The 20642-nt window shown below is 40.6% G+C and overlaps 1 protein-coding gene across 1 annotated transcript in view; it reads left to right on the forward strand.

Annotated features, from left to right (window-relative positions):
- The window catches only part of CPVL (carboxypeptidase vitellogenic like), a 128128-nt gene that overhangs the window by 12651 nt on the left and 94835 nt on the right, over nt 1–20642 (forward strand). Inside the window, exons 2-3 of the mRNA XM_055590504.1 lie at nt 9958–10046; nt 17256–17374. Coding sequence (XP_055446479.1) covers nt 9958–10046; nt 17256–17374 — 208 coding nt within the window. The remainder of the gene's footprint in view (nt 1–9957; nt 10047–17255; nt 17375–20642) is intronic.

A 20642-nucleotide genomic window follows, 5' to 3' on the forward strand; every position in this document is an offset into this window, starting at 1 on the left:
AGAATAATAGAGACAGGGGGGTGTAGTGGGAAAAAATTCTAGCCCATTACCCTTAGCATAAAGCCCAAATTCCATTCTGTTGGAGTTTCTGAAGGAGCCTCCCCAAATAGCAAACTTTTTGCTGTTGCCTGAGGTCTGGGGTAATTGAGAAGATAAAACAGCAAGGCAGGTGGAGAGTAAAATATTACCTTTCTTCCTAAAAGTGACTGGGTTGGGTTGGTGCTGTTACTTTTAGGCAAGTGGACTAAAGCCCAGACTAGAGAAGACTTGCACAGACATGCACAGCCCACGTGTGGAGACAGAAAGCACTATTTCCTGGGGAAACACTGGGAGAGCTGAGCCCAACATGCCCAATTTATCCACATTTATCTATCCGATAAATCTTTCTACCTCTCATCCTACCCTCCTCAGAATGAACAAGAGGGTGGCAAGAGGCCAGCCTTACCAATGATGGAAACATCAGAGCTGGGAAGAAGTGAGCCCCCCAAATACATGTTGGCCTTCAACACCCTGCATGATCTGATACCTGATCCCATTTGTACCACCCTCCCCATCACTCTCACACTGCCGCCATCCTGCCTTCTATCCTGATTTCTCTAGTTAAGGGGTCGTTGCAATCACTATTCTCCAGCCTTGGATAAGGAAATGGCAACCCACTTCAGTATTCTTGCCTAGAGAATCCCGTGGACAGAGGAGCCTGGTGGGCTTCTGTCCATAGGGTCGCACAGAGTTAGACATGACTGAAGTGACTTAGCATGAGTGCATGCATTGGAGAAGGAAATGGCAACCCACTCCAGTACTCTTGCCTGGAGAATCCCAGGGACGGGGGAGCCTGGTGGGCTGCTGTCTATAGGGTCGCACAGAGTTGGACACGACTAAAGCGACTTAGCAGCAGCAGCATTCTCCAGCCTGAAACTCTCTTCTCTCTAGATAGTCACTTGAAACTCTCCAGTACCTTCAGATCTTCTCATGTGTCACCTCCTCAGAGGGACCTCCCCTGATCACCAGACCTAAAAATACCACTCCCCCACCATCCCTCTCTAACCCTTTACTCTGCTTTGATATTCTTAATAGCTTTCCTCTTTCTTGTCTCCTTTATGTGGGAATCTTCATGAAGGCAGACACTTTGTCTCTTTTGTTTTCTGTGCCTGCATTGGAGTCCTGTGCATGCTGCTGCTAAGTCGCTTCAGTCGTGTCCGACTCTGAGCGACCCCATGGACTGCAGCCTACCAGGCTCCTCCGTCCATGGGATTCCCCAGTCAAGAGTACTGGAGTAGGGTGCCATTGCTTATATATATTTGTTTATCAAATGAATGACCAGTCCAGTGAACTTGGGGTCTGTCCCAGCTCTGCTACTGACTAGAGTGTCACTCCTTGGGAATTTGCTCCATCCACCTGAGTCTCTGTTGAAGAGCTGCATTAACTCCTTTAAAGAGTGATGGTGAGGATCCAATAAGATAATGTGTGCAGAAGAGATGAGGGAAGCACTGAAATGATCTAAGTGCTTGCATGGGGATTGCTCCCAATGACAACATTGTCTCTTTTGGAATCAAGGAGGAGTTAGTTTCTTGTCACCTTAGTGACAACTGATGGCTTAAGGTAATGACATTTCCCAGGACCAGCCTCACACAAAATACTCTTATCCATTATACCCAGTTTTATCCTTGTATTTGCCACATGGTGTATCCTGATTTTTTAATGAAAAATTTACTCATAATAGATAGCAAAAAGGAGGTTCATTCTAAAAAAATAGGAGTACATTTACTTCAGCAAAAAGAATTTCTCAGTGGAAAACATTTCTTTTGCCATGAGTCTTAAAGGATTAAGGGCTTCAGCCATCCCCCTAAAATTATTTTCCAAGTGGAAGGAAGCTAGAAATTAATTTTGAAGCAATTTCTGAGCATGAGTTTCACTTTTTTGCAAATAAACATGCCCTTAAATCACTCACAATTTCAGCACCTATAAATCTTGCCAGTGGCATGCCAAGATAATCCAGTTAACTCAGAATTCTGCTTTTTTGTCAAAAGTTGCATGGAGGCAGATTTCGTTGTATTATGTCATTTACATAATGATATATATGAAATCAACACTGAATATTCATTGGAAGGAGTGATGCTGAAGCTGAAGCTCCAATACTTTGGCCATCTGATGTGAAGAGATGACTCATTGGAAAAGATTCTGATGCTGGGAAAGATTGAGGGCAGGAGGAGAAGGGAGTGATAGAGGATGAGATGGTTGAATGGCATCACCAAATCAATGGACATGAATTTCAGCAAACTCTGGGAGATAGTAAAGGACAGGGAAGCCTGGCATGCTGCAGTCCATGGGATTGCAAAGAGTTGGACACGACATAGCGACTGAACAACAACAATATGAAGAGTATATGGACTTTGGACTCATCTAGGTCTGGCTTCAAATTTGAGCTTTTACTGTTTAATGGTTGAGTTGAGGGCTTGAAAAACTAGTCAACCTAAGATTAAGTTTCCTCATCTGAGTATGTCTTATATAAACCTTGAGACTTAAGGCCTTTCTAAGAAGAGTGACACAGATATAAATGAAATGAATAAAACACATGCTGTCCATGAGCAAGTGAGAGGCCCTGAAATGTTCATTATATAACCAGGAAGCCCATTTTAATTTGTTTGGCCCAGATTGTCCTAAAGTTTTATCCTTGTAAAACCCAATAATATCTTGCTGAATCAGTATTCTATAGAGGATTCTGTAGGAAATCCTGGCTTGCCAGAATGCCAAACATATCTTAAATGTAAAATCCATTTATCTTTCCTTTCCCATTTTATTGTTGACTTCTCAGAATTTTCACCCAGATGCTTAATACTAACTTAAAGTAGAACTGTTTAAGTTCTACTATTTGTTCCTTCATCCCACCTTGGCTTCTTCCACAGTCGTCCCTATCCATGTATTAGTTTTATAGCAGTGCTATAGCAAAGTACCACAAATTGGGTGGCTTAACTCATCACAGATTTGTTTTAGACTTCTGCAGCCTAAAGTCCAAAATCATTGTGTTGGTGGGGCCTGTTACCTCTGAAACCTTTGGGAAGAATGTTCCCTTGTCCTCATTTACCTTCTGGCAAAAATTTTATTTTCTTACGTTTATTTTCTTACGATATTTCCAAACTCACCTGAATAGGGACATAAGATCCTGGTGCACATCACTCATTTTGGAGATGCTGTTAATAGTATTATGGGCTTCCCTTGTGGCTCAAATGGTAAAGAATCTGCCTGCAATGCAGGAGACCCAGGTTTGATCCCTGGGTCAGGAAGATCCTCTGGAGGAGGCAATGGCAACCCACTCCAGTATTCTTGCCTGGAGATTCCATGGACAGAGGAGCCTGACGGGCTATAATCCATGGGGTCACAGAGTCAGACACAACTAAGAAATTAACACAACTTTAGTAATATTGGAATTATTGAATGGTCTTTGAAAATTTATTGGTACTGGCCTCAATTCTTTGCTGTACTACTTACTACCTGTGTGAATCTGGGCAAGTAACTTAAATTCTCTGAGGATCGATTTCTCATCTGTAAAATGGGATAATAGTACTTATCTGATAAAGATTAGAAATAAAAACATAAAGTAGTTATCACAGTTCTGATACATGGAGTACATTTAATTACTGGGGACTTTTACTGATATCATTATCATGAAGATGCCTTGGATCATGGCAGGGCCTTCCTGTTTCAAAACTATTATTAACGTTTTGGGACATTGGCTACTTTCGCTTCCTACCTCCATTCACATTTTCCTTCTGGTTAGCATGAGATTTCAAAGTAAAGCTCCCTACTACAGTGTCAGATAGTTTTATTTCCTCCTCTTCCTGATTCTTTTCATTCACTACCTGCCACATAACTTGAGTTTGTCTCCCTTTCCTGCGAGCCCAAGGATATGGTGGCAGAGATAGCGATGACTAATTCAATTAGCAAGATTAGACACCACTGTCTGATGCCAGAGGGGGAGCCTGTGGAAAGGAGATAGGCATGTAAGTCTCAGGGCCCCTTCAGCAAAAGCTTGCCCATCACCTTGTATGTCAGGTACTATGTCCTCTCTGGGGAAACAGTGCTTCAAATATCAATTTTAGAAATTAAAATGATGCTTCAAGGAAAGCGAATACTGTATCCTTTGAAATAAAGGTTTTCTTTTGCCATTTGTTTTAATGGAAATCCTTAGCAAAAAATAGCTAGATTTGGGATTTGGGTTGGTATTTAATTCAGGGTCACATAATAGCCCTTCAAGATTCAAATGCTTTGGATATGCCTGAATAATCTTGAGAGGTGACTGAATCCTTTTTAATAGGGGGACCACTTTTATGTACCTTTCTTTAATTGCAAATTTCATGGAAACATCTGTTACTAGTTGTCCTGTTTTTTGTTTGTTTGTCTGGGGTAATGTTTTTCTTGTTTTGGGGGTACTCAAGGCAGTTAAATATGTGCTGCTGCTGCTGCTAAGTTGCTTTAGTCGTGTCCGACTCTGTGAGAACCCATAGATGGAAGCCCACCAGGCTCCCCCGTCCCTGGGATTCTCCAGGCAAGAACACTGGAGTGGGTTGCCATTTCCGTCTTCAATGCATGAAAGTGAAGAGCGAAAGTGAAGTCGCTCAGTCGTATCTGACTCTTAGCGACCCCATGGACTGCAACCTACCAGGCTCCTCCACCCATGGGATTTTCCAGGCAAGAGTACTGAAGTGGGGTGCCATTGCCTTCTCCAATTAAATATGTGAGAGGACTCCAAATAAATATTTTAATTGCAGCTATGACATTTATTACATGAACGACTTTTATCCTTTGGAATAACCCATAATGTAAAATGCAAAAATGGGAAGGAGAGAAGAAGACATAGGGCTACTTAACATGTTTGTTCTTTGTCCTCATTCTGGAGTTTTTGTTTCTAATTCTTCTTTTCACTGGTAGAACACACATTTTCTGGTAGCTTTCTCGGATTTCTTTTCTCAAAGCCTTGCCTATCTGAGCGTATTAACTGGTTGCTTCTACACACAGATGACAGCTTGGCAGGATTTTCCCGTTTTGTCTCTTCTGATCATTTCCATTGGAACTGGGATGTGAGTTGATGGAAAGTAGTTTCCAGCTCAGTTTTCAAGTAAGAAACATGAGACTCACATGAGCAGGTAATAAATGTTGAATATCAGAGTTCTCTGGGATAGGGTGGCCAGGGAAGCCTTGATTTGTGCTGTTTGCTGGTTTTTATGGTATAAATACTCCCTTCATGGCTGATTTCAAGCTACGAGATGTTACTCAACACCAAGGTGGAAAGAAATGCACAGTAGCAAACCATTATATAATCTTTCAACTAGATAAATATGAAAAATATAGCTCCAGAGCATAGATGATAGAAAACATAGTAAACATGGTAAAATAGTTAAGTAGTGATGAGTTTTGAGTATTTATCACTTATGTTTTAGTATAACATTTAATGGTAAAGCTTTTATACTCTAATTTTGAACAATAGCTGCATTGAACAGCTGACTCTCACAGTTCCTGGAGATCTAACCATTGGTTTTAACATATTAACTGGGACCCAGAAAAGTCATTGTCCTACCCAAGGTTCAGTGAATGAGTCATGTTAGAACCTGGATTGGTACAAGTCATTTCTAAAACCCAAATTTCTCTGGAAAGACTTACTTGTTCATGTATCTGTTTATTCATTTCTTTATTTATTTATTTGTACTACATGCTTTAAAGATTTAATGAAAGGAATTTAGACTGTAGCAGACCATTACTATCTATTGAGACAATAAGAGTCAAAATATTTGAATATATATAATTACAACCACAGATGGGCTAGTGGAAAGCTGATTAGATTTAGGGCCATAAATGAATCCTGGCTTTGAGTCTTGGTTTTGCTGCTCAACAGCTTACAACATATTTTATTCTCTAGTTCCAGTTGTCTAGACTGTGAGATGAAGGGATTGGACCTATGAACATATACTACTCCTGTATGTCTAACATATTATTATTCATTATTTAGACCCATCAGTTCAACAGCTATTTGCTTAGAACCAATTATATTCACATTTGTTATGGACTCTACTCCAGGCAGAACTGGATATAAGTGCAATCAGAGTAATTATTATTAGAACAGCATCTCATGTTAATGCAGAGCCTTTTAATTCAACAAAGAGAAACTTTGAGTCTCTGAGGTTCTATGACAGTATGAGATCAGGACACATCTTCACAGAATGTTAGCGAGAGCAGAACCTATTCTAAAAGAACAAACAGAACTCTTACTCCTAGGAAACGCAAGAGGTCATAACCAGGTAGTAATAAGGAATAAGGAGCAAGCCATGCCTACCAGTTGCTTCACTGATAAAAGAGCAAAATCAAAAATGACTTTCTTCTAATTATAAGATTAATTATTGTAGAAAATTTAGAAATTGTTAATGAATATTAAATAAGGACAATATACTATACACCCAATTTAATATCTTGCTTTTTTTACCTAATATTTTAGTATATTTTATAAAACATTCTCAGTAGAGTCATTTTAATTGCTGTATATGATTCCATTTTTTGATATACAGTAACTTAAATTATTTACATTATTGACAGTTTATTATTCTAAATAATACTGTGATAAATACCTTTGTTGATATAAAAAAATTGTATCTTATACATATGATTTCCAGTTGTAATATTTAAGGTTTTTAGTAAGAAGGTTTTGGGCTTCACAGGTGGCGCTAGTGGTAAAGAACTTGCCTGCCAGTGCAGGAAACATAAGAGATGTGGGTTCGGTCCCTGGGTCGGGAAGATCTTCTGGAGGAGGGCATGGCAACCCATGTCAGTATTCTTGCCTAGAGAATCCCCGTGGACAGAGGAGCCTGGCAGGCTATAGTTCATAGGGTCACATAGAGTCGACCACGACTGAAGTGACTTAGCACATACACGCAGTAAGACCGTTGTAGTGAATCACAGATTTTGACCTTTAGCATATTTGATTCTGCCAATATTGTTTTGTACTTGCATATATTTTATTCTGTTTCCGAACATTTATTAAGAGGAGCGGTTTGCCTGTATCCTTCAGTAAGATGTATTTTAACTGGAAATAGCACCAATGTTTTCATATCACTTCAAGTAGATACATAATACAGTGTAGGGTTAATAATTTTTTCACTCTGCAGGCAATAACTTCCAATTCAGAGTTTATTAGTTTAGAAAGGACTCAATAAAAGTTCAATAAATGAAAAGATTTTGGCTAATTTAGGATAGGCAAAATACATTAGTGAAAGATGTGAAGAAAAAAAATACTCCATTCATGATATGGCTTTCATTTTCATCAGGAGAGATGACAGCTAAGCACAGTCCAGGAACTCTGACCATTAAATGAAACAGTGAAATGAAGTATGTTGTTTTTTTAATTCACCTACATGGGAAACCATGACTCTAATAGTTATTTGATTAAATGTTAATGAGGGCTCCTGAGTTGACCCAACTCTTTCTTTTGTGTGTTAGATTTATGTCAGTTAAAACAAGACCAATTTCACCTTTCTTTCTTTAACATCTTTGAGTCAACATTTGCTGACAAAAGAAGTTGTAACTACCCTGGTTATTTAAATATTAATGATTTCCATTAAAGGGAGCTGGATGTTTACAGCAGAATGATTGAGAAATTAGATGGTATGATTAGTTCCTTGTTTCTGCCTGCAGGAAAAAGCCTCTTAATGAAAGAGCTCCTTCCAATATGTTTTTAATGCCACAGATTTTTTTTTCCCCATGAACCAGTTAGAGAGTAAGATTGTTGACTTCAAGCATTCCTTGAAAGTAGCTTTTATTAAAACATTAGCATAACAAGTTCTTATAATTCAAAAAAAATCTTTTATCAGTGCCATAGTGGTCATAATACTTGGGCTTCTTGGGAACCTAATTTCAGTTTCTAAAGTCATTTTGTTCTTTATTATAGTAAATAGACAAAACCACTCTTAAGTACATGGTCTATTTGGTTGGGCTTGTTTACATTAAGTCTGAGGAATTCTATTAAGTTAACCATGAAAGACTTGACAAAGGTTATGTATTCAATCAAATTATAATTATAAACTTTTATCTTATTGGAGAAATGTGGCTGAAAACCTTTCTAAACTTGCTAGAACCAATATTTTCCTATTATGCTAAATTGGATTGTGATTAGCATGTGGTTAATAGATTACAACACCTTGTATGTTTTTAAGGTATTTCAATGACTTGGTATATTAAGGCACTGAACCATCAGGGCAAGCATTGTATTTGCCTATATTGTATATTTCTCTTGCATCCAGAATTTGAGTGAGCAGAGTATTTGACTAGCAGTAGTACAGAGTCATTTAATGCACTGGTGCAAGAATCATATTACTAAATAGAGTCAGGATTAACAGAAGCAATTGAGGCGCCTGCCTTGGATGTAAAATCTAAGATTGCCAAAAAACTCAGTAATCAAGATAAGTAATATTTAATGCAATACTTGAAAAAATCAAAATTAACTTAAAGAAATTCTTGATGGACAAAATTTCAAAATTAAAAAAAAGTATAAGGTCCCACTTTACATCTACATCAGACTCACCTTACCCTCAGCCCAGCCCTGACTGCGTACTAGTTCTGATTTCTCTGCTTTGATGTCTGTAGATAAGGTACTCCTTTGAGTCAAATTTTCCGTGTCTAAGATTGATGATGATAACCCTTGTTTTCCTGGTTGAGTTATCAGGAAGTTCAGATCAGCTAAAAATACATTGGAAAAACCCATTGTAAATACAGTTTACATGTTTACAAGTTTAGGGAATTCACCACACATTTTTATGTTATTATTATCAAGCAAACATCAGGTTAGAAGATCCTTGAAAAACTTTGTATTAATAAAGTGTGAGGTCTAACTTTTGAGTTCACTGGTCATCTTGCTATAGGGGTAAGGGCCTGTAAATGGTTGTAGGATCTTCTGTCTCTTTTTTCTTTCTTTTTTGTTTTTGAATGCAAAGTTTAGTAATTTGTAAGAGATAAAAAGCTGGCCAGAAATCTATTCTGATTATTTTAAATTTCCCTGCAAAACACCCATGGACAAGTCAGGTCTTACCTTTTCTCAAGCTTTGCACTTCCACCCCATTTCTCCTGCCTAACTGAGTTCCACCCACCTTTTACTCACCTTCTACCTTGGTAAGGCCTTCCTTCCTAGGTTCTCCTGTCCTGAAATATGTTCTGAGTCCTCTACCTGGAGTGGATGACTGTCCCTCCCACTCACTTTGTGATTTGTTTAAACTCCCTTTTGTCTTCATGCTTCCTGTAACCCTTCATAGAATTTATTTTCCAGACCACAGTTTTAGAAATAGAAGTTGTTGCTCTAGTTATATTGCCAATCACTTAAATAGCATTCCATTAGACTGTTAATTTCAGGATGAGCAAGGGCTGGGTTGACCTGATTTAGGCTTTATCTAAGGTACTTAGCCAGAGAAGGCAATGGCACCACACTCCAGTACTCTTGCCTGGAAAATCCCATGGACGGAGGAGCCTGGTAGGCTGCAGTCCGTGGGGTTATGAAGAGTCGGACACAACTGAGCGACTTCATTTTCACTTTTCACTTTCATGCATTGGAGAAGGAAATGGCAACCCACTCCAGTGTTCTTGCCTGGAGAATCCCAGGGACGGGGGAGCCTGGTGGGCTGCCGTCTATGGGGTCGCACAGGGTCGGACACGACTGAATCAACTTAGCAGCAGCAGCAGCAAGGTACTTAGCAAAGAGCTTTACATGTATTTTTTGAGTGACTAAATGAGTGTTTTGCACTCATTTAGGGGTGCAAAACATAAAGGGGTTTGGTCAATATTTACTCTTTGGATTCATTTGTGGAAAGTTATTGTTTTCATTCTAGGCCCAGAGGGAACGGTTGGTGCCATGTGGAAGGCACTTTTTTTGCTGGTCTTCTTGGTGCTCAGCCCTGGTGCTGATGGGCTGTTTCGATCCTTGTACAGAAAAGGCCATGTTTCCAGTCCACGTAAAGGAGACCCAGGACAGCGGTTATTTCTGACTCCTTATATTGAAACTGGGAAACTTGAAAAAGGTAAGCTTAAATCTGAAACCACTGAAACTGTATACTTTCAACAGTTGTTGCTTTAGCAGATGTCTCATAGGATCCAAAAGACAATATGATATTTTACTCAATTGTTTTATTTCATATATTAACAATTTGATATCATATAGTATCAGAGTTTTGAGCTAAAAATAAAGTTCATCAGGGTCAGATTAACTAGTAGTTGAGTCTCCACATATCTATTTATAAAACTAGTATATTACCTGTCACTTTCATATTACATGAAAGTGAAAGTGAAGTCGCTTAGTCATGTCTGACTCTTTGCGACCCCGTGGACTGTAGCCCACCAGGCTCCTCCGTCCATGGGATTCTCCAGGCAAGAATACTGGAGTGGGTTGCCATTTCCTTCTCCAGGGGATCTTCCCAACCCAGGGATCGAACCCAGGTCTCCTGCATTGCGGGCAGACGCTTTAACCTCTGAGCCACCAGGGAAGCCTGGTCATTTAATAGGGCTAATAATAACCTTAGAACTTACTCTGTGTCAGTTATTGCTTCCAAGCACTGGATATAAAAGCATTTAAGCATCTCAACAACCTATTTAAGCTTCTTTACACAGAAGATAACTAAAGCAGAAAGAAATAAAGTTACTTGCCAGTCATGCAGACACCAGCTGGTAGATGCAAGTGTTACATCCAGACAGCTTCATTCCAGAGTCTAAGCTCACAGACATTGTGCTTGGCCCCTTTGCCTGAGAAGTTATCTGAGTCTTAGGACTCATTTTCCTCATTAATTAGATGGAGATAAAACAATTCACCCAAGTCACAGAGATGTTAAAAATATCACATTAAAAAATGTATGTGAAAACTCATTGTAACCTGTATGTTGCTCTCTATATACCTGTATTCGCTGGTGGCTTTTATTTAGAGATTGTCCTAATACTAGTACAAAAAGTGTCATTTGGTGTCATCAGAGTCTAAAATTTATGACCTGCCTGTACTCTTAATGCTTCTTCATGCTTAGGGAAATCACTGTATAAGATAAATGATGTAATCTTTCTGGACCTCACAATGCTCCTAAACTATAAAATAGTATATAGACAGCTATCCTGAAGAGCTGTGTGTGAAAGGAAGCAGAGAAATGGGGTGGTGGCTGAGGAGAGTTATGGAGTCAGGAAGGGTCATTAAGAAGGTAGGAGATAATAACAAAAGTGATCCAGTAGAGAGGGGAAAGGTGATGGGATGGGACATCTCTTGGTGGAGCATATCTTGGAGATGAGCATCCATAGATGGAGGTCTTGGTGTTTGCTTTGGATTTTATCCCTAGTCACATGTAGGAAGGTAGACTTAATGCTTGTGAAGCTGATATGCTGGTAGATTTCGTGGACATGTGGAACTGAAACTAGAAATTTTAGGGAAATGATCATTTTAAAGATAAAAAATAAATGCATATACTATGTATTGCTACTGCTAAGTCACTTCAGTCGTGTCCGACTCTGTGTGACCCCATAGACGGAAGCCCACCAGGCTCCCCTGTCCTTGGGATTCTCCAGGCAAGAACACTGGAGTGGGTTGCCATTTACTTCTCCAATGCATGAAAGTGAAAAGTGAATGGAAAGTCACTCAGTCGTGTCTGACTCTTAGCGACCCCATGGACTGCAGCCTACCAGGCTCCTCCGTCCATGGGATTTTCCAGGCAAGAGTACTGGAGTGGGGTATGGAAGTTTAAAATAAAGCAACTTTTCTTCATTTAAAGAGATTTCATAGTCAATAGACTGTCATTTTTTTTTAAATTTAAAGCCAAAACATTTTCCCTTCTTATGGGTGCATTTGAGTTCTGTTCATGTATCTTTGCCTGAAATATGCATTGATTCTGTGTTTCATCATGTTTTTTTGTAAGAAAAAATGAAAAACTTTGATAATATAGTCAATGATAATATAATGAGGCAATGCAGTCTTTTTTCAAAAGACTCAATTTTGCTTGATGTAGAAAAGTCATGAAAATATGGCAGCCCAGTGGTATAGGCTGATGTCACTTGACATAAATGAAGAGGCAAATTATCATTAATATAAATCTACCCAATTGAGTCATATGCATTGCTTTTAGCTTCTTTAATAAGTGGGTACTGCTGACTGAGATTATGTTCATTCACATAGCAGAGTTAAATACTCATCACCAAAGCCTATCAATCCATAGATGAGGAGCTTGAGACTCAAATATTTTACATGACTTCCCAAGAGGACACAGGTAATAGTAGCAGAGATGGGATCAAGATCCAAATTTTCTGCCTTCTGCTCTGTAATTTGCCTACTGTAATTTATTTTCCTTTGTTTAAAAAACTTGTCCTCTTCTGGAGTAACCAGATGCACACACATGAAAGAAGGAATCAGGCAATGCACGCTGAAGTGCTAAAGGATTACATTTGAGGTAGATATGCTGTAAATTTTTAGAAGGAAGCTATCCCTGTTGGTTGGCATAATCCAGGTATAAAATAGTAGTAGTAGTAACAGTGGTAGTAAGAAATAAATAGCTAACATTTAGTAGTAATTATATCCCCTGTTCCTGTCACAGTGCCTGTATGTAATAGGCACTCAATAAATACTTTTAGAATTTGAATTTGAGACCTAACTATGTTCCAGAAATTATGCTTTACACACATTATCTCTTTTAATCCTTAGAGCAACCCTAGTGAAGAATGAATAGTTATTTTTCCCATTTTATAGATGAGAAAACTGAGGCCTAGAGAAATTAAGTATCTTGCCTAGGGCTATGTAAAGCTAGTAAGTGGCAGATCTGACGTTAAAACCTATCTCTGCTGACTCATGATTCCTGGGTCAGGAAGTTCCCCTGGAATAGGAAATGGCAATCTACTTCAGTATTCTTGCCTGGAAAATTCTGTGGGCAGAGGAGCCTGGCAGGCTATAGCCCATGGAGTCACAAAAAGTCAGACACAACTGAGCATGTGCACACGTGTGCACGCACACCTGTGCGTACACATACACACACACACTGCTGACCCACAACACAAGGCAGGAACCACTGTGCTATGTGGCCAGACTTGAAAATATAGGGTAAGATTTGGACAAGTAAGAAAGAGCCTGCACATCCTGAGAGAGGGAGACAGCTTAAACAGCATTAAGGGAAAGTGTCTTTGAATTGTACATCAGGTAGAGCCAAGTACAGAGAATATAGAGAAATCTGCCCGAGATCCACATCCCACCCATTCCTGGATTTCTTGCCTATGAGCATTTCCCTCTTATGGATGTTAACGGTAGTAAAGAAAGATTTCAAGGGAAATAGTTTTATCTTCTATCCTTTTGTGCCAATCCTGTTAGATCACCATCTGATAAATGACAACATTTAAAATATTAAATCCGGTGTAATACCACTTTCTAAAGTTCTGTTACACAGTCAAAAATCTTTGAATGGAATTTTAAATGGCTGATCCAAAATCTGGTACATCTGGGTATTCAGATGTAGCCCTGACAACATAATTAAATATAATTTTATTTATTCGCTTTACTGAAAGTTCAGGAAGCTCTGGACAGATGGTCAGCTCACTCCCCTGAATCCCTTTTGTGCATCAAGTCTGTTGAAATCTTAGGGACGTGAGTCTTAATATCGCAACAAAACATTTCTGAGATAAACAGTAGTTCACAAAAAGACACAGAAAATTTTAATTTCTTTTAAATTCCAAGTTAACTAACTTAGTTTTACGTAGTTAGTTGTAATTGTGTGTTTGCTTTCTCTGCAACTAGAATAAACTGTCACTCTCTGAAACAAAATGAATAAAATTAATATGGGGGGCAATTTTAGTGTATTTCCAAAGGCTGCCTTTTCATAAACTTTAAAGAATATTTTGCTATTGGGCCTTAATTTATTAAAAATTATGGCCTGGTAGTATCCTGTCCATCCAGATGATGTTGCAAGTCTTTGCAAATATGGAGTGCCTGATTAGCTGGTTCAAGCCCTTCTTTGGTCGTGGTCCAATCTTTTTGGATTAGAAGTGTTACTATCACAAGCACCAGTCACCACAGTAAGATGTAGGAAGTGAAGCTGCTTCAAAGAAAACCTTTTTCCTTTTTTCAACTGTTTCAAACATTTGTATTATGAGTCATGGTTCCAGGAAGAAAGAAACTCCTACATCTTGGGAGTTTATTTTCCACATTCTATTAACAGATTCTGAAAGGATGAATGGGACATTTGAAAATGCAAAAAAAAAAAAAAAATCAATTTATTTGAAAGAACTTTTAATCATTTTACTGTGGCAGTGTTCTTGCCTGGAGAATCCCAGGGATGGGGGAGCCTGGTGGGCTGCCGTCTATGGGGTCGCACAGAGTCGGACACGACTGAAGCGACTTAGCAGCAGCAGTGGTATAGTTAGAGGAAATTTAAAATTCAAAACAAGGCGAAACACTTCTTTGTGGGCCAGAGAAAAGTCTTTCTGAATTTCCTAAGATCTTAATAAGGCCCGCCTGCCTTTGGAGGTTTTTGTAGAAATGAGTGTGTCCGAGTGCATTGCCAGTGTGTCATGTTTCAGTTCGTTAATTCACATTTATTCATTAACAAATATGTATTGGATGTCTTAAGTGTTTCAACCAGCATGCTGTGTCCCTGGGGGTACAAAGGTAAGCAAGGCAAATTCCCTGCTTTCCAATAGCCCCTGATCTAGAAAGGAAGGTAGAAAATATACCCCCGTCAGTTCAAGGCAACAGAGATAGAACTTTAAGATGCTCAGAAAGGGTCAGAAAGAGAGGACTGAGTAAGCATGTGAGTCATCTTCAGAGCAGGCCAGCGGACCTCGTGTAGGGCTGGTCTCAAGAGAGATAAATTGATTCAATCACCCATCTCCCGAAGTCCATTCCCTCCTGCTCCTTTCTATTATGTTTTCTCTTCTTCTCATTCTGCTCTGACCTTTCTCATTTTTCTCTGTCTTTCTTGAATGCCCATTTACTCCTCTGGGATTCACTTCTCACTCATTCCCAACCCCTCAGTCTTCAGTTCTCTACTCTCCTTTTTTTGGAAGGGTCTCTGTTGGATTTTGAGAAGGTTAATAGTTTTGTGAAAAATATTTCAAAAGGGTTTTAGGTACAAACTTCCAACTTCAAAAGATAGGATGTGGGCTGTGGATGTACGTCATAGTAAGAAGAGTTAATAAACTGTCTTGCATATTTGAAAGTTGCTAAGAGAGTAAATCTTAAAAGTCTCATCACAAGAATAAAAATTGTAGCTGTAGGGGGTGATGGATGTTAACTAGACTTACTGTGGTGATCTTTACAGAACATGTAGTGTATGAATATTCAATCATGTTGTACATCTGAAACCAGTATCATGTTGTATGTCAATTATATCTCCAAAAAAATGGCCAAAAGAATTGTTTTAAAGAGTTGATTTTTCTTTGGGCTACATGAGAGTGGAAGCAAAGACAGGAAGAGGGAATGGTGGGGGAATGGGAATGGGCAGGTACACATTATTTTCCCCTAACATCTCCCTTTTCTGTAATATCTTTCTTTTGTCTTTGCCTTTTTTTTTTGATTGGGAGGGATATATCTCATGGGGAAGAAAATGGGGAAGAGGTAGAGAAAGTGAAAGTGAGGTCGCTCAGTCATGTCCGACTCTGTGCGACTCCATAAACATCAGCCCACCAGGCTCCTCCGTCCATGGGATTTTCCTGGCAAGAGTACTGGAGTGGGGTGCCATTGCCTTCTCCATCTATAATCACTACCTAACGCTAAACCCAGTGGCAACTAAGCATATGCCCCACGCCCAACATGTCTGCAAACTTCTATGAATCAAGAGGTTGAATTAATCTTTCCCGGGGCAACTGCACTGAGTCCAAAAAAGGCAAAGTCTTCTAGACTATTCTTGGGGTGGCCCACGGGCTTATGAGAATCACCCCTTTCTTTGCCCGAGCCCTAATTTTATGTGCATCTCTGTGCTCAGGGGTCACATGCATGCTTTCATTTGATCCTCATATGAAGTCCAGGGTGGGCAGATCAATATCCACATTTACACCATGGCTTAACACACGCTAACAGTGATGTCACTGAATACCAAGTTGGGAAGAGACACTGTCAATCGGCATTCCAGGGCCCATGGGCTCCAGCAACCCACTGGAGGCACCTCTAGTTGGTAGCACGTGTATAGGATCGAGCTTCCTTATCTACTCTCTACTAACCAGTCTCCAACTTAGTAAGTCCCAGACTTAAGTAGCTATTCTTGAATGATCCATTTTTAGCAGGGACACTTGCTTTGTTCCCCCTAAAGGTCTCCTCTTCACCCAGACTTTGCCACCACCCGCTGCTTCCTACCTGTTTACTGTCCCTTCTCCACTCCTTTCTTACTCACTGCTTCCCCCTCCACTCCCTGCTGCCTACACCTTCTGATTGACTCTCTAGCTGAGATGCCTTGTAGCAGGGTAGGGGCAGGAGCTATCTCTGCAGCCTGAGTGCTGGGTTTAGCCCTCTTTTACTAGCTGTGTGACCTTGGGCAAGTTACTTAACCCCTCCATGCTTTTAGCTTTCTCATCTGTAAAGTGGAGGTAATAATTATACCACATAATATAAAACCCTTGTTATATCGGCCTTCGCAGTATTAGTGCTATCAGTTTTGTTTACTCCTGGGCAGCCTCAGCTATGTGAGTGTTACCTCTTTCTCCCTCCCTGTCCTTTCGCTGCCATAAGAAAACCGGGACCTGTGCCTTTCACATCTCTCCCCTGCCCTGTTTGGCTCCCTCTGGGTAGCCTTACGATCACCCCCAGTCCCACTGCCTGCCTCTCCCCACCCTCCCTAGCCGTGCCTAGTTATCCCCACTCCCCACACGCCTCACTTCATTTCCCTTAGTGGAAGTGTCAGGCCCTTTGCTCTCACCATCAGAAGAGTATGGAGAACTCAGGCCTGTCCTAGGCTCAGAGATCATTCACTATGTTATTTCTCTTGCACCCCTCACCCCCACCGTTTGGAATTAGGTGACTTTATCCTGCCCTGGCTTCCAGGTGGCCCAATGTGACACCTTGATTTAACTTTAGAGTGGAGTTGAGGATAGCTGACTTTCTTCTTGGCTAAAAGGTGAATGTTGAATATGTGGACCTGGCCAGGGCAGTAAGCACCTTTATGGCAATCCCTGTAGCCCTTCTGATCACTGATTCCAGACCTGGCCCCTGGGAGAAGTCTGGCCAAGATGGAGATGGCCAGTGCTACGTTTACTTTTTGTCTAATCCTTATACATTTTTCCCCCACTAGGGAGACAGTTGAGTTTGGTACCTCCTTTCCCAGGATGGAATTTGACGAGCTATTCCGGCTACATCACCGTGAATAAGACTTACAACAGCAACATTTTCTTCTGGTTCTTTCCGGCAAAGGTAGGCCTGCAGCAGTGCCCGCACAGGACCCTGGTGCTCAAGAGCTGACTGTGTGCTCCGGGTGGAAACGTCGGTCTACAATCAACCCAAGGGTGTTTTTGTTTTATTTTTAATCTTTTAGATTTTTTTTTCCTAAAAATAAGTGCCAGTGATTCCATGTAGTCTTCCTGTTTATGTGCAGGAAACAAATGTTACTGGGGGAGGTCCAACTTTTAAATTCCTTGCAACCTTATTCACAGTATCGGTGCTGCTATCCTCTTCCTGCCACGATCTTCTTCCTATCTTTTTGTTGCTTTATTCTAAAAATATTTGGGGGCAGGGATGGGTGGTGGGGAGCAAGGAAGGACAGGGAGTGGGGAGATTCCTGAAGTTCACAGGTAATGCATGTCTAAGCCTGTCTGCATTTAGTCAGGCCTTTACTGCTCTGTCTATGGATTTTACTGTACTGATTATTGTTCTTATACTCCTTTGTGAATCCAGTACCCACTTACTGTGTAGAACTTTGTGGGGACACAAAGGAGAGAGAACTGAACTCACTCTGTGGGACATTAGGGGAGGGCTGGGAAGGACTGGTGACCCAGGATGGCTTCCAAGGAGGGGTATCTTCACCTCACATTCATACAGACATATATCCTTGTACTTTACCAGCTGTATTTAGCTCAACTCAAGGTCACACAGTGCTTCAGCATGGACAAATCCCTTTAGGCTTATGGATACTATTGGGGGTTATTGTAAGAGGTACTGAGATGAATACATAAATCTTATCCCACCACAGGGTAATTTTCTATTTTTATTTTCCAAATTGGGTTTGCTTCAGAAGCCAGAGAAAACAAAGAAAAAGTTATCGCTGTGGAGGGTAGTGTTTATTTTTGCATAAAATTTGCAAATTATATGCATGTAACAGCACTGTATATGTAATGACTGCGTAAATTGCTTAAACACAGTTTCTTCTCTTGGTACTGTGGGGTTGTGTTTTCTTGACTTTTCATTTCTGCTTTCTCAGCCATGGCCTCTGATTGTTCATCAGGTGGGTGTGTGGGGGGTGTGGAGAAGGCATGTAAGAAATGGTGAGGAATTCCAGGTTCTTCGTGGCTGGGGCTCATAGTAGTTTTCAGGCTGTCACCACTCTGGGAGGCCTCTCCTGGACCCCTTATTTCTTCCTCATTGTACTCTTGGGTGAGGCAAGTAAGGTTCCTAAAGCACAAAATTTAAGGACTCACTTTCATGGGTTAGCCCCTAAGAATTGATGCTTTTGAACTGTGGTGTTGGAAAAGACTCTTGAGAGTCTCTTGGACTGCAAGGAGATCAAATCAGTCAATCATAAAGGAAATCAGTCCTGAATATTCACTGGAAGGACTGATGCTGAAGCTGAAGCTCAAATACTTTGGCCACCTGATGTGAAGAACTGACTCACTGGAAAAGACCCTGATGCTGGGAAAGATTGAAGGCAGGAGGAGAAGGGGATGGCAGAGGATGAGATGGTTGGATGGCATCACTGACTTGATGGACATGAGTTTGAGCAAGTTCCAGGAGCTGGTGATGGAAAGGGAAGCCTGGCGTGCTGCAGTCCATGGGGTCACAAAGATTTGGACATGACTGAGAGACTGAATTAAACTGAACTCATGGGTGTACACGTGCAAGGCTGGCACTTGACTGTCCTCTAGACTCCTGCTGGAACCCCTCTTGGGGGAACCCAACTGAAAACCAGAGGGCAAGGGAGTCTGGCCCATTGAGGTCTGCCTACCATGTCATGGAGCCAAGTGGAGCCTGGATTTTCAGAAGTGGTCAAGAAAATATCCAAATATCCAGCACAATGATACTGAGGAGTTGGTATAAATTAAGCTTAGAAAGATGACCTGTTTTTGACAGGTGGGAAATTTCCTTGTGTTCTTAGAAGTCTCTTAAACTTTATGCCTTTCAGAAACCATACTGTATGGTTTGTGATATCATATCTATCTGTATAATATGCAAATGCAGGCATTATCATGAATAGCAGTTGTATGAGTTTTCAATTGCCATTGTACAAATTTAGTCACTAAAACAACACAGATTTATTATTTCACAGATCTAGAGATCAGAAGTCCAATACAGGTCTCACTGGCCTAAAGTCAAGTTGTTGGCAGGGCTGCGGTCCTTCTGGAGGCTACAGGGGAGAATCGGTTTCCTTGTCTTTTGCAGTTTCTAGAGCTGCTGGCATTCTTTGAATCGATGGCTCCTTTTCCTGTCTTTACAGCCCGTATCAGTGAGCTGAATACTTTGAACATTGCATCTCTTTGGCCAACTCCTTATTCATCACCTTCCCTACTCTTGTATTTTGCCTCTCTCTTCATATAAGGACCCTGGGATAACTTTGGACCCACCTGGATAATCCGGGATATATCTCCCTATTTTAATGTCAGTTGAATGACAACCTTAATTCCATCTACAACCTTATTCTTCTTAAGAATTAACATATTCACATGTTCTAGGGATTTGGATGTGTACATCTTTGAAGGCCATTATTCTGTGCAAAATGGATACTTGAAAAATTTACCTGGATTAGTGATTCACAATATGTTCTTTTATTTTATTGTACTTAAGAATGATCTTCAAATTCCCCAGAGATTCTGACTCATAAACTAGGAGAGGCTAGCAAGTTGTAGGATTAGCAGGTGGACCATGCTTCAGAAATCATTGTTTCAGCCTACAGGCTACTATCCTGGATTCAGTGTTCCTGACCCCAAAGTGACCCACACTTCTTTTGCCAGAAAGAAACAGCCAGAGCAGGCAAACCTCGATGGACGTGGTTCTATTATCCCATGCACTTACCTAGGATGAAGGCTAGAATGGGGGACTGAGGAGGTGAGTGCAGCTTTTGGGGTCAGCTCTCCTAATCCTGCCACTGCCGGGTCTCCAAATCCAATACACTCTGTCTCTCCACCCTCACCCTAGTCCTGCCAAACCCGATTCTTACTCTCTCTTCTGCTTTGGTGACTGGTTATGATACCAGTGAGCTCCTCATTGATTTCTGCATGACATAATTTTTTTTTGGTAATGATCCAGATTTGTGAAAACAGGGACATGATCAAACAAAAACAAAACGAAGACTCAGTCTTTTCCTCTTTAGGTTGCCTCTAAGCAGGTGGACAGCTTTATCAAGGAGACTGGTGATGCTCTGGGACTGTAAAGCTGGTCAGGGAAAAGGGCTTAGGGTTTATACTCACTCCTAGTTGCCGGACTGAAACCTCTTGCAGTAAAATAACTGGACTGTTGGGGCCCCCCTTTAGTT

The sequence above is a fragment of the Bubalus kerabau genome, chromosome 8 (genome assembly GCF_029407905.1).
Source record: "Bubalus kerabau isolate K-KA32 ecotype Philippines breed swamp buffalo chromosome 8, PCC_UOA_SB_1v2, whole genome shotgun sequence".
NCBI classification, from domain to species: Eukaryota; Metazoa; Chordata; class Mammalia; order Artiodactyla; family Bovidae; genus Bubalus; species Bubalus kerabau.